Source organism: Gnatocerus cornutus, chromosome 9, assembly GCF_029298725.1.
Source record: "Gnatocerus cornutus isolate USDA-ARS CGAHR chromosome 9, icGnaCorn1.1, whole genome shotgun sequence".
Lineage (NCBI taxonomy): Eukaryota > Metazoa > Arthropoda > Insecta > Coleoptera > Tenebrionidae > Gnatocerus > Gnatocerus cornutus.
The window spans coordinates 11,722,146-11,737,683 of record NC_142241.1 but is presented as its reverse complement, the minus strand read 5'-3'; the positions used below and the strand labels follow the sequence as shown (position 1 = coordinate 11,737,683).

The 15,538-nt window shown below is 34.4% G+C and overlaps 1 protein-coding gene across 2 annotated transcripts in view; it reads right to left on the bottom strand.

Moving 5' to 3' along the window:
- The window catches only part of Elk (Eag-like K[+] channel), a 36,795-nt gene that overhangs the window by 7,145 nt on the left and 14,112 nt on the right, over positions 1-15,538 (bottom strand). The window contains exons 3-6 of one of the 2 annotated variants that reach the window (XM_088046378.1): positions 6,912-7,145; positions 6,689-6,826; positions 3,417-3,598; positions 3,137-3,365 (exon numbers count right to left, since the gene is read on the bottom strand). In XM_088046378.1, coding sequence (XP_087902504.1) covers positions 3,137-3,365; positions 3,417-3,598; positions 6,689-6,826; positions 6,912-7,145 — 783 coding nt within the window. The remainder of the gene's footprint in view (positions 1-3,136; positions 3,366-3,416; positions 3,599-6,688; positions 6,827-6,911; positions 7,146-15,538) is intronic. The other variant, XM_088046379.1, reaches the window with a different exon arrangement.

Here is a 15,538-nt window from a genome sequence, read left to right as displayed (position 1 = left end):
AACTAAAATCATTTGCCAATTATCAAATTAAACAGAATTTGAAATATGTATTGGGATGCGTTTGAAGTTTTGAAGGTATCAAGAATATTTATGTTCAATACGTTTATCAAAAAAATTACAAAAACAAACAAATTGTTGCTCCCACAGAAGGACTAAATCTTATGACATCGCTTATAGCTTTGTTCTTGTTTTTCAACTAGGGAAAGTGATCTAGTTCGCACTTTTTTTGCTATATGGTCAAAAGAATAGTCAGTGATTGCCGAATGTTAAGCCTGTTTTTCACTTCTTTCAAAATCTCCTGAACTACGATGATCGAAAAACCTCCTGAGGTCCAAAATAGCACAGCCACTTATGTATAAATGAGATTGTATATAATTGAAATTGTGAAGGTTTAATTCGGTCAAACAGAGAAAGCAATGAAAGCCTGTCCGATTGTAGCTTCAATCGGCATTCTTTGTATTGACGAGAAACAAATACCATTTGAAATTAAAAACCAAAATTTGGTTACTTGTAAAGATGATTTCAACTGGATTGTATTTCCCTAATATTAAATACCGTACAGCTTTGATATTTGCTCTTATTGTTGTTTAATTTTACATTTGATCGCACTATTGCGCTAAACAATATTTTACAAAGAGAAATTATTATTACAAACTTATTTAAATTTGAAAATTTAACACTCTAATTGTCTTTGTTTATGAATCCCGACATAATTATTCTACCAGAAATTTCAATTTCACATTTTAATTAAAAGTAGAATAAATGCAGAAATCAATTAATCATTTGCTAGCAATATTTGTTGAGAGAGCGCCAGTTGAAAACCGCTAACAAACAAATAATAACATTACAGCATTAGACATACACTTTTGTTCTAAATATTTAACCAACTCCTGGATTGTTTAATTCCATTTTCACTCCCCTGTTCGCCAAAAATTGGTATTTTAAATGTTAATGAGTGCCCGGCGCATCCACCATTTTCAGCAGTAAACCACGCGACATTCGCGTGTCAAATTTGATATAAAATTGAGTTTCGTCGTTACAATTGAACACAATATAGCTTTATCTCGGTTATAAATTGTAGGAATTGGATACAAAATCTTCTGTTCGTGTCAATTTCAGTTTGATATTTTTCCTTTCACATCCCGGTCGTTTTTATCTGATGCCGAAGTCGAATTAGAACTAGAAAGAAAAAGGGTAAAATCCCTGTACAAATCTTTGTGCCAACCCTTTGTTATTCATGAGGGTATTGTTTACTTAGCGTAGGTAATTCGCTTTCGCCTGATATAATTTAAAGAAAAAAGAATTTCGAGTAAATATTTGTTGGACGTTCATGTTTGTCTTAGTCTGATTAAAGATTTGTATAGACGGTGTTTTGTAAATTATTTGTTAGTTCTGATGGGTTGTGTGTAATAATTTTGAGATGAAAGGAGACTTTTGTCGTTTCTCACGAGTCTTGAGAGATTTCACGCAAAATTCTAGTAATGAAAATATGTGAACCGTGGCGTTTTATTTGCTTTCAAGCAAATGCAATTTTCTTCAATGCATCACAAAGGAATTGTAACGTTCTTGTATTTACAAAGCTGTAAGAAAAATCAAGTCATAAATTTTTAAGGCGTCTAAAATGTTTAAACAAACAAACCGGAATTAGTGGTATTTATTTGATTTGGCACGGTCTTTCTCGCATTTGACATATTGGCTCGTGTTATGTAATATTGATTACAGGTTACAACACCAATATACTGCGGTTTTAGGACATGTTCGATAGGGTCATTGTGTAATACCTGTTTGATACACGAAGATGCTCCGTTTGTTCGGAGTACTGTTTAGTTTGTACGTTCGAATTACACATAATGCACCTTGTTATTTCAGGTTTGTATATTCCGATGACAATCACCTGTTTTGCAGCGAAAAAGAAAAATATTATTCTTGAATTGCGGAACGTGCGATGACGTAGCACTTACAGCTTAAGTTAGATTTTCCGATAAACTCACCGAAACAAGAAAATTTTAGGATCGCTTGACATTTTGAAACTGCATATTATTACAAACTTTGATTGTTTTCTTCGTTGATAAATTGCAACCAAAGCTTTTTGTTATCCAAATAAACAAGTTAATACGGTGATTTGAATATCGACTACTTGTCACATGTCACTGAAGTATATGTGATGGAAAATCAAACGTGTTAACTGCTGAAATTAGGAAAATCGACTCGATATTGCTCCGGAATTAAAGAAAAATTTAGTACTTATTTGTCTTAGGTGCTCTTCTATGCAAAATAAATTTGATTTCATAAATAATGAGTGTAAAATTTGTTTTTAGGCGACCTAAACTGAAAATGGAACTTTTAGGCCTCAAAAGTCTTTTCTAGCCGCAAACATTTTTGGCCGATCTTTGGTGGCGCCATCTATCCATAGTTTTGCATATTACATCAAGATACCGACATTACTCTTAATTTTATAATTATTTGGGTAAAATCAAATCGACAAACTGCTGTAAAGTGCAACAATGACGTGTTGAACAACATCAAAAAGCACATTAAACCTAATTCATACAAATTGTGAAGCTTCACGAAACTGCAAATGTAAAAAATAAAGAAAATATCAACTTTTCTGAAGAATTCATAAATATTTACAATTATTCAGTTGTAATAAATGATTAAATCAATAAATCATAAATAAAAATTAATTAACTTGTAAATTTAATTATGTCGCCTAATAAATCTTGTGTGCATCACGGCCAAAAAGTGCCATTTTGCCTTCGCTTTCTTTAAAAAAAGGCTCGGCCAAAAGAAAAATCACTTTTTGGCCTTAGTGCACAAATAACTATTATCAGAGGAACAGTTTACCGAAAATTAATATTCGATAAACGTTGTAACTTTTAATTCATTTTTTGTTCACTTAAGTTAATTACCACTTAAGCAATAAATTAGTTGATTGCTGTTAATGAGACCCATTTTCGCTTGTATTTTAAATTTGGACTGAGATAAAAGCTTTGTTGTGCCCATGTTTCAGCAGCTCGGGTCAATAGCAAATCCCAGGGTTTATCATTCACATTGGTTGAAATTCCAGGTAAATACCTATTAACCTGTCGCTTTTATTTGTGCGAGATTTAAGCTGATTTTATTGAAAAAATCTTACCTATGAAAAACAGAGCTTCCACTAAGACATCCATGATAACTGATGGTCTCTCCGAATTCAAGAAACTGGCATTGTAAGGAACCACAACGGCCACATAAAACGTGGCCATTAATATAAGCCAGTCCCATCCACTCTTGAACATCCCATAATGTGATATAATGAACCTACTTTTTTTTATTGCCGAAGTTTTATATTCAGGCAAGGGCGCTGGTGTTGAACTTAACAAGTTCTGAAAGAGAACATAATTAGAATGTGTTTTGCCCAAAGAGAGATGTTTTACATTATTCAGTTTGAGTTTAGTTTTCATTTTGTCTGGTTTGTAATGGCCGGAAAGCTGGTAGAGCACTGCTCTCGAACGTCTTCTTCCGTAGTTTGCTGGTGGTGCCTCTGGGTCCAGGTTACCGTTAGCGTCTGCAAGGAGGCAAGAGTCAGCACCTCGGAAGCGAGCTCCAAGAACGGCCGCTGTACACAGACGTCGATTTATTTCCGAAAAAGTGCAGAAAGCAAAACAAAATTAACAAAATGAAGAGAATGGAACAAAATGGAAAGCAGAATGGAGGTGATTTAAATGAGAATATTCTGAGAGCACATGTGTCGTTTTTAAGGACAATAACGACAAGTCTTGGGATTTTTTAGTCTTATCCTTACAGTCCTTAACAAGATTCTAAAATAAACCATAATTGAAATAACAAAACTGCAAGCGTATTGGAGCAACTGTTCAAATATACGTGAGATTAAAAGTTTTCTGCTGAATTAGGCAGAAATCCCCCACAAAAGGATAATTTCCTGCAAACAACCCCAGAGTTAATTCCCATCCATTGGAATATTGCTTTTTCCAACAAAATCCGGAGTTTTTAAGGTTAATTTTTAACCAAATGCAAGTGGATTACATTTTCAGCCTTTTGCCTTCGCCCATTTCCATTTTTATCATATTTTTCACTTAAACTTTTATCAGGCATTGTTAAATCCTGCACATCCAGATTTTTCTATCTCACGAAATAAAACCTGCTCATTATGCAAGCATACGTACGTTTTAATTATTCCTCGAAAATAAAAAATTATCCACACGGCGATAAACTGAATTTATCTGAACCAACATAAGCCGACCCTTAATTTAAATTAAACATTTTTTCGCAAAGATCGCTTATATCAAAATTTGCATTTTGTGTGCTTATCGTAAATTTTAAGTTTACCTAAAACCGATAATTTATTGTCTGACCCGGAAGTGGTCCTTAGTCAAAGCTCACATTTCAAAAGAACCACAGATTGTGTAGTAACTCAAAATCTTTGTTTGTTTGACTGAAGCGGAACAAATTATTTTAAATAAGTCAACGGAAACCTTTTTAATAGGTTTTGCGGATACAAAGAAATTTTATTCTATTTATTTTGAAGGATCTCCAACTTGGGATTTCAAGGAATGTTTATATCTACTATATTTAGCTGAAAGATACTTTTTAGCTTTTATAGCTTTTATCATTGCGACTAGAGCTCCTCATAAATCACGAAATTCCGTACGCAACTCGTGTTTCCGTCGTTTTAGTTTACCTCGTGCATAATTTAGTCAAATTATCCTGAAGGGATCCTTCCGCGAGGATCCGCTCTTATCGGATTTAAAAATGCGATCCCTTACCAAGGACATGTGACAGTTTCTGTGGAAATACTTTAGCTTGATGCACTTCGGGGATGATTTTGGGAAAGTTTGAAACTATGAAAGTCTATAATTGTGTTGTCGAACCCGAGGGTAAATTCATAAGTAAGATTAACCAAAATCTCAATTTATAAGCAGTTTAATTGCAAAAGACGTGATATTGCTTCGTCGAAGCTTTATTAACGGATTATGGTTACCTTAGTTTACGTTAAAACGGCTGGCAAATATTTTTAGTAATTATACGTTTTTAAAACGAAGCATTCGTCGACGAGCCGAGCGTCAAACGGCAAACAAACCTTATTACTGGAGCCCGGATCTGTATTATCTAACGATGCTGATTTGGTTATTGATTCTTGGCAGTGTCTGCTGCAGATTTCGCTCATTATCTTGATTAACACAATGATATAAGATTTCTGGCGTCTGCGGTTAGACATGAAATCTCATTTCGGTAAAGGCTGGGCGAAATGAGGATGGCTGCTTCATTTAGAAATGTTTCAGATATTTCGTCTGCCATCAAAGACGAATGACTGGTAGTGGATATTGATATTATATTTCATTTAGAATTATTAAATCATTTATTGCTGCATTTTTTTTTAATTTTGATTAAAAATATCAGATACGTGCATTATAGTAACTTCAGAAACTTAGAAAATGTACTTCAAAGACTACTTCAACAGCACTTCGAGTTAAAATGAAGCTGTAATCGTTAAACTCAGAGGTTTGCTTTGGAAAGTATTTTGTGATAAATGTGAGCAGAAACACTTCCTTCTTATTAATAATTTTATACTAATATTTACGCGCAGCACAAATATGATGAAGTAATATTCCAATATTTAATTATTAAGAGTAATTTATAATGTACACATTTAAGGTAAGATCAAAATAACACACACAGAGAACTTTATGAAATTATTAATAATTGCAATCTCATGTTGTATCAAAGTATACACCAACGAAATAAATTCAAAAATTAAGGGTCAGAGCGTAAAAAAAGCAATTTTTCTAAAAGTTTTCTTGAGATGACCTTTTAATTTATTAAGATAAAAATTTGTACACATATTTTGGTAACTTTTAGAAGTGTTTTAGCATTTTTATTTGTAAAAATAATTGTTTTAGAAGCTGCTATAGGCAGCAGATCTCCGAAAGCTCCTCTAAAAAAACGCGTCTTGCGGTGAGCTGAATATCTTAGGGCTGGATTATTGAAAATGAAAAAACCAAAAACATTTTGTTAAAACAATGTATTATCTTGTAATTGATCGGAGGAATAAACGAACTAATAATTTTTAACAAAATGACGGTTGAAAATTTTAACTGTAGGTATATAACCCCTTCAGCATTTCGTTGGAAGAAAAATTTTGTATGCAATGCGATAATTTTGTAATCTCAGCGTCTATTGAAATTACTTTTGTTGATTTCCGAAGAATTTTAATTAGTAAATATTAACATAGCGATGTAGTTCAGTCTCCATTGATCTGCTTTAAGTTAGATCAGAGAATAATGGAAATGTGTTTAATGAACGTGTAAATATTTAGCAAATGATTTTAATAATATTAATCACTCGCTGTTTACATTTCACTAACGTTCTGTAGAAATATTTGCAGAGAATTTGTGCAATTGAGGTGAACTGGGTCAGTCTGTTTCCACTTTTACTTAGGTATTGGAAAATTTAACAACGAAGGTTTGTATTTGACAGATGAGATTTTCTACAATGTAAGAAAAACGAACAATAAAAATTTTGATGTTCTAAAACGTTATCGGTGTGAGCACGAGAAGGAAAATCATAAAGAGAGTGTAAAATTTGAAGTTAATTAACTTTCTTTTGACAAAGAGTTTTTCTTTTCAAAGATTGGTTGGAGGCGAGTAATGGTTTCACGAATTTTTATGCATTGATAAATTATGCTTACCGCTGTCGTATAACTCGCATTCCGACATCTCTGCCATTTTCGTGTTGGTGATATCCTTATGGGATGCCAGGAACAGAACAACTTCTCTCTTTTCATTTTTTATAGGTACGATATCCAATAAGCACCAAAATGGGGTCCCTGGGAAAGTATAAATCACACGTATAGCGAGCTTTTAAAGAGACCACCTGCAGAACGCGAAAGCGCAACAAATGTTTTGACTTACCGTTCTTTTTATAGAAGATGACTTCTAATTTCAGTTCGTTTTTTGATTCGAGGGCTTTGTCTATTTGGGTTTTGTGCTCATCTTTCGTTTCCGGACCGTACAGGAACTTGCACGCACAACCTTTTTGCATAATTTGAGCTCTGGTGAAACCTGTGAGTTCGCAGAAGCCATCGGAGCAGTAGACAATGGGGTAGAGAGTTGGAACTTGTGCATTTCCCAATACGAAGTTGCTATCTGGAACGGAAAAGAGATGATTAAATTACTTAAGCCGACTGTGCGTTATTAACACTGAAATGGAACTATGTGGGAATTTTTGTACAGAATTCCGGGGGCGGCCGGATTTTACACCTATTCGAAGGGGATGAACTACAATTTTAAGGATTCTAGTTTTTCCTTTAATGAGCTCCATAGCACAGGCATTGATTTAACTTTGGGTTCTCTCAGCTAAGCAGCTGCAGGCAATTGTAATTTGAGTTAATTCCGTGTGAGTCAATACAACATCTTTGTCTTGTAGGATTACTAAATACAATTCCATAACTCGGAAATGAAAGCTGTAACTGATCTCCTTCGCCGGAGAAGATTCCGGAAACTTCTTGCTGAGAAATTTTGACTAATTTCCTCCGTAAATCCGAAGTTTTTAGTCATTTTCGGTTTATTTGTTCAATTACATTCAATAATGTCAATAAATTTGCAATTTTATTTGAGGTAGAATTAATAAAAGTGATTTAAGTCGTTGTGATGACGTGGTAAAGACAAACGAATTTTAATAGTCCGGCATAGAGGTACGCAGTTTTGTAAAAATAGAAAAACGACCTTTCAAACATTTCGAGATTCTGCGAAGATAACTGGATTGTGCCAGATCTTGCACATTTACACAAATCAATCATTTAAAGTAGAAGCTAGAAAACCCTTTGAAAATCAGAATGTTGCGAAAGCCTCCTAAACATTCGGAATTAATTGTGCAAAACCAAAACCGCGAGATTACTCATGCCTTCTCCGTATTGTAAAATTGAATGTCTAGTCTAACTTCTCAGTTCTTTTGAAAAGCGCCATAAATAACACTTTTGAAGACGTTTATTATTCATCCGTCACTTGTTCAACATTTGCAAGAATTTGAAAAGTGTTCATATTTTATCCGATTTGAAAGAAAAAAGTCCGACTGTTCGCTCTGAAAGTTGCGATAACGCTGCGACGCACGTCCTTCGTAAAAACATTGATAAATTGATCATCGTTGTGATGGAGCATTATAAAGTTGAGCATCACCACGATAATGCGCGGTATAAAAAGCAGACGGATTATTTGTAGAGATAACAAAAGTTTCATGGTGAGAACAAGTTTGTGATCGAAGTTTCGCGGTTTTTTGGACGGTCTGAGGCAGTTAATGCTTGCTTGAGCTTTAGACCAGATTGTGTGCGAACAAAGCGCCAAACTAAAAACTGTACCACCAATATTGGATTAGTTGTCGCCAATAACTGATTTTTCAACGGGAGCTTTAAAATCGCCTTAAAATATGAGACGAACTCTTAAAAGTTTCATTTAAATGCGATACATGGAAAAGAATTCAAAATGTCTGAAGGGCGGAGAATACAAAAGAGTATTTAGGATAAATTCGATAAAGGTCAGAGATGTAAAAAGAGCAACAAAAACTTGTTCGATTCAATAAGTTCAAAGAAATAAGCGTTCAGTAAAAAGTATGGTTTAAACAAAAGAGGAATCCCTAGAATTAATGAGTTGTCTGCTCTCGCTAGGCCTTCTTCTTGAGTTTATTTTGGAGCGCCTAATTAACCTAGAGAGTCCCCATTGTTCGAGAAATTAAACTGCATCTCCTATACTCGGTCGAGTTAAAAATTAATTAGGTACAAGTTTATTTTTACTTCGAAATCAACGACTGTACCCTCTGGCAAAACGTAAAAATGTCGCTGAAACTCTAGCATGAGCAGTTCTTCGGTTTAATCTCATTCGCTTGGGTCGTTTAATACACCTCTAATCAACATCTGAGCCTAGGGAGGTGCGAAAATTAATCCACGACCGACTTATTTTAGCATCTAATTACTCATAAGCGACGAATTTACATAAAACTATCATTTTCGGTGTAGAAAACCGATTTACGCGGATTTCCATGAGAGTTGATGTAAAATTCAAAAGATCAGTCAATACAAGGGCTATTTGTGGTCAATAATAAGACAGAAAGTCCGATTTGACGTTTAATCGATAAGTTAATTTAATCGTCGTGTTGTAATGTGATAAAGGCAGACTATGAATTATGTCAAGCATATTTCCATAATAAATCACTGGAGCAGGTTAAACAGACAAATTCTGGGGTTGCTGGTAATGAGGTTTATCACGATAACGCCCTTTACAAGTTCATGTAGTCGCATTACGCCAAGAAAACTGTGATTTTCGGACCACCCTTCGGCTAATAAGCTGTTGAATAAATTGCCCGAAATTACGGGATCGCTCAAATATTGAATCAGCAAGAGCGACGCAATTATTCCCGGCACTTTTTCCAATTAAATTATTCGAGTGTACCCACTCAAGAATGTCACAAGCCAGTTTTTCACGCTCTGAAAGTGTCACATTAATTCCCGTTTCATTATTCAAAATGTGTTCGTGTCAATATAAATAACCCCCCATTGTCTCCCCTAATTTTACAAGGACACTAACTCATTAAAATTACTCTTCTTTATACTGAATTATTGTTGTACCACCGATGCTTTTAGCACAACCCTCGTGTCGGTTTTTCGAATTTAGGGATAATTCGGCTCGCTGTAACTTCTTAACAGGATCAAGTGAGAGCAGTTTCGTGTAGATTACTCAGTTAATCAGTTCGAATTTTGAAAATTCCTTATCATTATGAGTATAAATTTTCTGCGGGTAAATACTCCAGAGACTTAGAAACTTGCGCGATTATTTTCTGCTGACAGCGAGTTATAAATTGAGCTGAAAAACCGATAAAATTTAAATTGCTAGTTCATTTGAAAAATTGAAGTTACGAGCCACTGTTATCAATTACTCCATTAATATAGCGGGAATAAACGTAATTTAAATGAAGTGAAGACTGGATTCACACTATTTCGGATTTTCATGCGCCACACTGGCACTGGTGCTAATGAAAAATTGCAATTTTTGTTACAGATTCGCTTTCGCGGCAATGAATTTTTTATGAGGATTGCAATGGAAGTTGTCGTACTCAGCCATTTTTCAAGTAGGTGAAAAATATATTGTTCATTTACCATTCTTTAAAGAGAGTTCTTAATTTAACGGGCTGTCACACGCGAGAAAAATACAGTTCCCAATGGAAGTAATTCTAAATTTATGTATACTAAGCTGTATTACTATTTAAGTGGTGATCGGTAAAATAAAAACAAACTGGTCTATCTGTGAAGTTAATTTCAACAAAGATTTAATGCGCACAATTTTATTTCTATTTCCAGTGGTTTCAATGTGATCATGTATTTTAACAAATTCAAAACGTAATCTCCCTATTGTAACAAAACCAAGCGGTGTTTTCCTCTGTTTATTACCTGGAATATCAGTTTTTAGGCAAAATAACACGTACATTTAATGGAAATTTATTCCATGAAGTACATTTTACTTCCTCAAAAATGTGCTGAAGCGTTATTATTTATGTTATGCAAATATTGTTGCTACCGTAAAATTAACCGCGAAAATGTGTTACAATTTAGGATTCCAGTTCAATTCTTTACCCTCTGCAAAATTTGAGTGTCTTATTCCGAAAGTTCAGAATGTCGAAAAATTGAAACCCAGAAGTAGAAACTGACATTTCTCTGTTTTCTGCGAGGTTTATAAAAGTTTGATAAGTGTGGGGAATTAAACTAGTCCTAACTTAATGATGGTTTTGTGTACCATGACGTCAGGAAGCCGAGGGCGCTCGGCATGAATTTTTAAGGGCTTTGAATAACCCAAAAATCACCTGACAACTGCCGTTATTTTTCTTCCATTTACGTAAATAATCGAGAAGGTAACCTTTCAAACTTTCCACGCATCCAAGGTGAATTATCAACAGTTATCTTGAAAGGGCTTTTCCAACTTGTTTACCTTCCTGAATTCTTGAGAAGTGACCTCTTTTGGGGAAACACTCCACATACCGGCAATATGTAGGATGAATTCTCTGTGTGCGTAATTATTCCATTTCAAGCATCTTAACCGAAATTTTCCTTTTGTTATAGTTTGCGCTTCGGAACATTGCGAATTTCCCAGTCTCATTCCATTTTCCTAAGTTATCCTTACATTGTTGCAAGTTTGCTTAACAGTCGGTAAGTTTGGTCGAATAATTTAAAACAGAATTTTTCATTTCTTCACCTTCAATGGTAATTGCGAGAAAACTAGTTTTTGTACGCTTTCCCGAGCTACAATATTGGAAATGGGGCAGTCTGACCTCTTAAATTTGCAATTTTACGACGCAAAAGACCGGAACGATGTGGTAAAATTGAGAAGGGGTGCGTTATTGAAATGCGAGGAAATGTGGAAAGTGTAATTTTATACAAAGAGCGACGTGGGAAAAATGCAGTGGAAATAAATGACTCGTTATATTGTCTATTGTAAATTTTTCAATTATGAGGCTCATATTGTGGAAAGACACAGCTGTGCTCCGGAATTTGCTGAATAAAATAATTACGCTAATGCACGAGATATTTATTTGGGTGTTCATTACAGGAGTATGTCACTTTCATGTAATTTTTTTAAACTGTTGTAAATCTCCGGTTGTATTTTTATGGGCGTCAGTGCTCCAGTATTTTAAGATGATTTGTGTTTCTGTTTCTGTAGAGTGATATATACTTCAAAGCTTTCGTAGCAGTGAGACGAGCTTTCGTTTCTATTACTCCAGGCCGCAGTTCCATTATAATGTTTCAGTACATGCGACAATCCAAAAGGCAAGCTTCAGTTGTTGATACATTTGTTTTTTGGATTTTTACGTAAAAACACTCAAATTAAAAAAATAATAAAACTAAATATCGGAGTTAATTTTTTATACCAAGCAAAAATTGACGACATCTTTAGCTAAAATTCGTAATTTTGGTAATTTTAGTGCTACAACTATGAAATTTGGGAAAGTTTCTCTTTTTGAATAGTTTATTAACTCAACCAAATTGCAAAATTGTAGAACGAAAGACTCAAGTTTTAGAAATTTTTATTTTTTATACCAAGCAAAAATTGACGACATTTTTAGCTAAAATTCGTAATTTTGGTAATTTTAGTGCTACAACTATGAAATTTGGGGAGATTACTCTTTTTGAACAGTTTATTAACTCTACCAAATTTCAAAATTTTAGAGCAAAAGGCTGGAATTTTACAAATTTTTGTTTGTTAGAACAAGCAAAAATTGACGACATCTTTGGCTAAAATTCGTAATTTTGGTAATTTTAGTGCTACAACTATAAAATTTGGGGAAGTTACTCTTTTCGAATAGAGTTTTCGGGAAATCTCAGCCTAGGAGAAACATAAGAAAAATTTTTACCAGCCCTTGGCGAAATAAACTTTTGAACTTTATAACAATAATATTAATTTCGCAGTGGAACTCGAAAAATCGCAGGATGGTTTTTAAAGCTGAATGTTTTTTAATTGTGTTATTGCCGGGAGTTTCCTAGAACGCTCCATTGTTAGTTTCTAATTAAAACCTGCAAACTCATCACAAATTGTGTTGACACCTGCACAAATTATTATTACACCGTAAACATGCGCTCATGCGCCCCGGTCAAAATTTTTTGAATAAATTTGCATCGGAATAATTGGAAAATTCCCTCAATTGACAGTGAATAAAACCGCAACAGACGATTGAGCAATATTTCATTAGCACGCCCTGCTGAAAATGTTAAAAGCAAGCAATTTCTGTCTGGAGTTATTCTAAAGCTGTGAAAATTTTATGCAGCTTTTACCCGGAAAACAGCGAATTTGGAGGAAATATCTAATGCAGTTGTAAGTACACAGGGATAATGCGGATTATATTATCGATATTAAAACGCAAGTTTTAGAGGAAGTTAATAGCTGTGAAATGACTAGGATATGTACCATTGTTGTATAAAAGCAAACTAATGGAATAATTACAATTTAATGCCCCAGAAACGGAACTTTGAACACATTAATCCCCTGAAAATTTTCCTTTGTTAAACGTTATTTTTGGATTATTTGGATCAGTAAAAAGAGGTGAGGAGTTTTCCTCCTTAAGCATCTGCACAGACAATATCATTTTCCTAGGAAAGTTTTCCCAGCAATTTAGCGAAGCGGTACTTTTATCTCGAGAAGCTTCACTCACCCACCTTTAAAACTGCTGATTAGTTCTGAATTTGTTGAATTTATCTCGAAATGATTACTACCACACTTCCAATTATTTAAAAATAGATTTAGAAAAGCAGTAACGTAAAACTCGCCGAAGCAGAAAACAAATAAATTGCAAAAGGTCGGTGATTAAATAAATCTTGAAATTAGACTTCTTAAATTGTATTGTGGGATTTACACCTTCGTTAACAATTTTAAAACAAGTCGTAAAGTTTATATTTTCGCAAACTTTCAAAACCTGTTCTAGTCTACTTCTCGTCACAATTAAATATAATACAAATTTCCAGAAGTAGAACGTTTTAACACACCTGCAAAATCTCAGTAAGAAATAACAAATACTGAAGAGAAAAGAAACATTCTTTTAGTTTTTCCGGTGAATAAAATATATATCAAAGGCTAAATTACAAATAGTGGCGTCTAAACAGTCCAAAATTCCCGTTCCCCGAATTTTAGGAACTTTCGTTCCGCGGTCGAACTGTTTATTTGATTTCGTCAAATTTTACTACTGAAGTAAAAATAGGCGCAAAAAGGTGAGTCGTGTTTTTGCTGTCGCAACCATGACCCAATGGTCTAAAAAACGCGTGTTGATTGATTGATCCTGAAACCAAATAAAATAACTGACAATCCGATCTAATTGAATTACAGTTGATTTTCAAAGCACTGAATGAGCGGAAATTCAAAGTGGAAATATACACTAGTAAAATAATAATCTCTGATATTTGAACGGCTAAAATCCTCCGTTTTAAAGGTTTAAGTTTTTGCGAGTCAGCATAATCAAAAATCAATTCAAGTGAGGTCGGAAAATGTGGAAAACTCATTATGGAATTGTGAAGGTTCTAACTTCAATTGAAATCTGTTCAGAAATGAAGGAATCGCCTACTTGAAAGTAAAATAATCGCTTTGTATTTTAGAAAAAAATCTCCATGCGTTCGCTTTATGGAAAAGTTGTCTATAACTCGAAAATTTGATTAAGTTTCAAGCTCGAAGCTCTCCCACTAATGGTGTTTGAATAAAACTTTTTTTGTAAAATGTAATATTTTAGCGGGGCTCCTCTAATGGACTAAACAGAGCAGTTTTAATAAGTGTCTCGACTAAAACGCGCCTGCTCCCTTCGGATTAATCACACAACTATCATGTAACATCTTCCTGCCGTTGAACACGTTTATTGCAGCTTCAATAATTTCAACCTGTTTGAATTCGTACTTTTGTAGCGGAAAAAGCTCCGGAGAGCGAAGCGCGGCACAAAGTGATCCATCACTTTCGAATTTAAAAGATCAACAAGAAAGGATTTTTCTACACAATCGGGATGGATCTGACACGAAAATATTCCAGTCAAATGGAAAGTGTGAAATGCGTAAAGGAAGGGATCGCGCGAGATTAATTATAAATGTTTCAAGAGTATCATAGAATTGAATATTTATTTGAGCGTCAGCCTGTCTCCGCCTAATCTTCCTCATATATTCCGAGCCGTCTCAAACTAATTATTAACTTGTCGTGTCCCTGTAAAAACCGCGACAAACTGCTCAACTTTATCTTCCTTTTGTGAGCAGATATCTGGATCTAGTAAAGTAGAGAATTTCTAAAACAGCAATCTTGTGATGTATGCGCTGAAAGTTGTGTATCTGTCGCTACAGGCTGGTAATTTATTCCTGCAACTAAAAAACATAACGCGCGAGCTTTGGGTAAAAGCTCACCATTAATCTATCAAAACGCGTTGCTCTCCGTATAAATTTACAATTATGCAAGTTTCTAATGAAAATTTCGTTTTACTTTAATGATCCGACAACGACGCTGTAGTGTGTTTACATCAAAGCTTTACTTTGCAAGTTTTCCGAAAAAGTTCCAACAATAAATCTTTGAAGCAACGGAGGTGTAAATATGTTAATTACGACGAGGAACTAAGCGGAAGCCACTGCAAATTTTGTAGTCACTTTATCGGGAACTTGTTGGAAGTTTTTAAGTTGATGGGCTTCAATAAATTGACTAAGGCTGGCAAAATCAGTTTTGCATAGTTGAGAAGTTTCTGCTTCGGTTTTAGTGAAGTTAATTTAAGAACACATCAATAAGAACCGAAACTAGAAATTTGAGTTATTTCAAAGTGTCGTTCAACAAAACTACATTTTTTATCCCCGCGATTCTACCCCGGGCTTACAGAAATATCCTGTAGGCTGCCACAATTTCGCGTAGTCATTGTTGCAGAAGAATTGGAAATATCGGAGTCTTCATCCACGAACCTAATTTTGTTAGCAGACGTAGCTTCTTCCAAGCTCATGCCCGTATTGTGAATTTTCATGAAAGTTAATAAAGACCACTTTCATTGCAAATTTCAG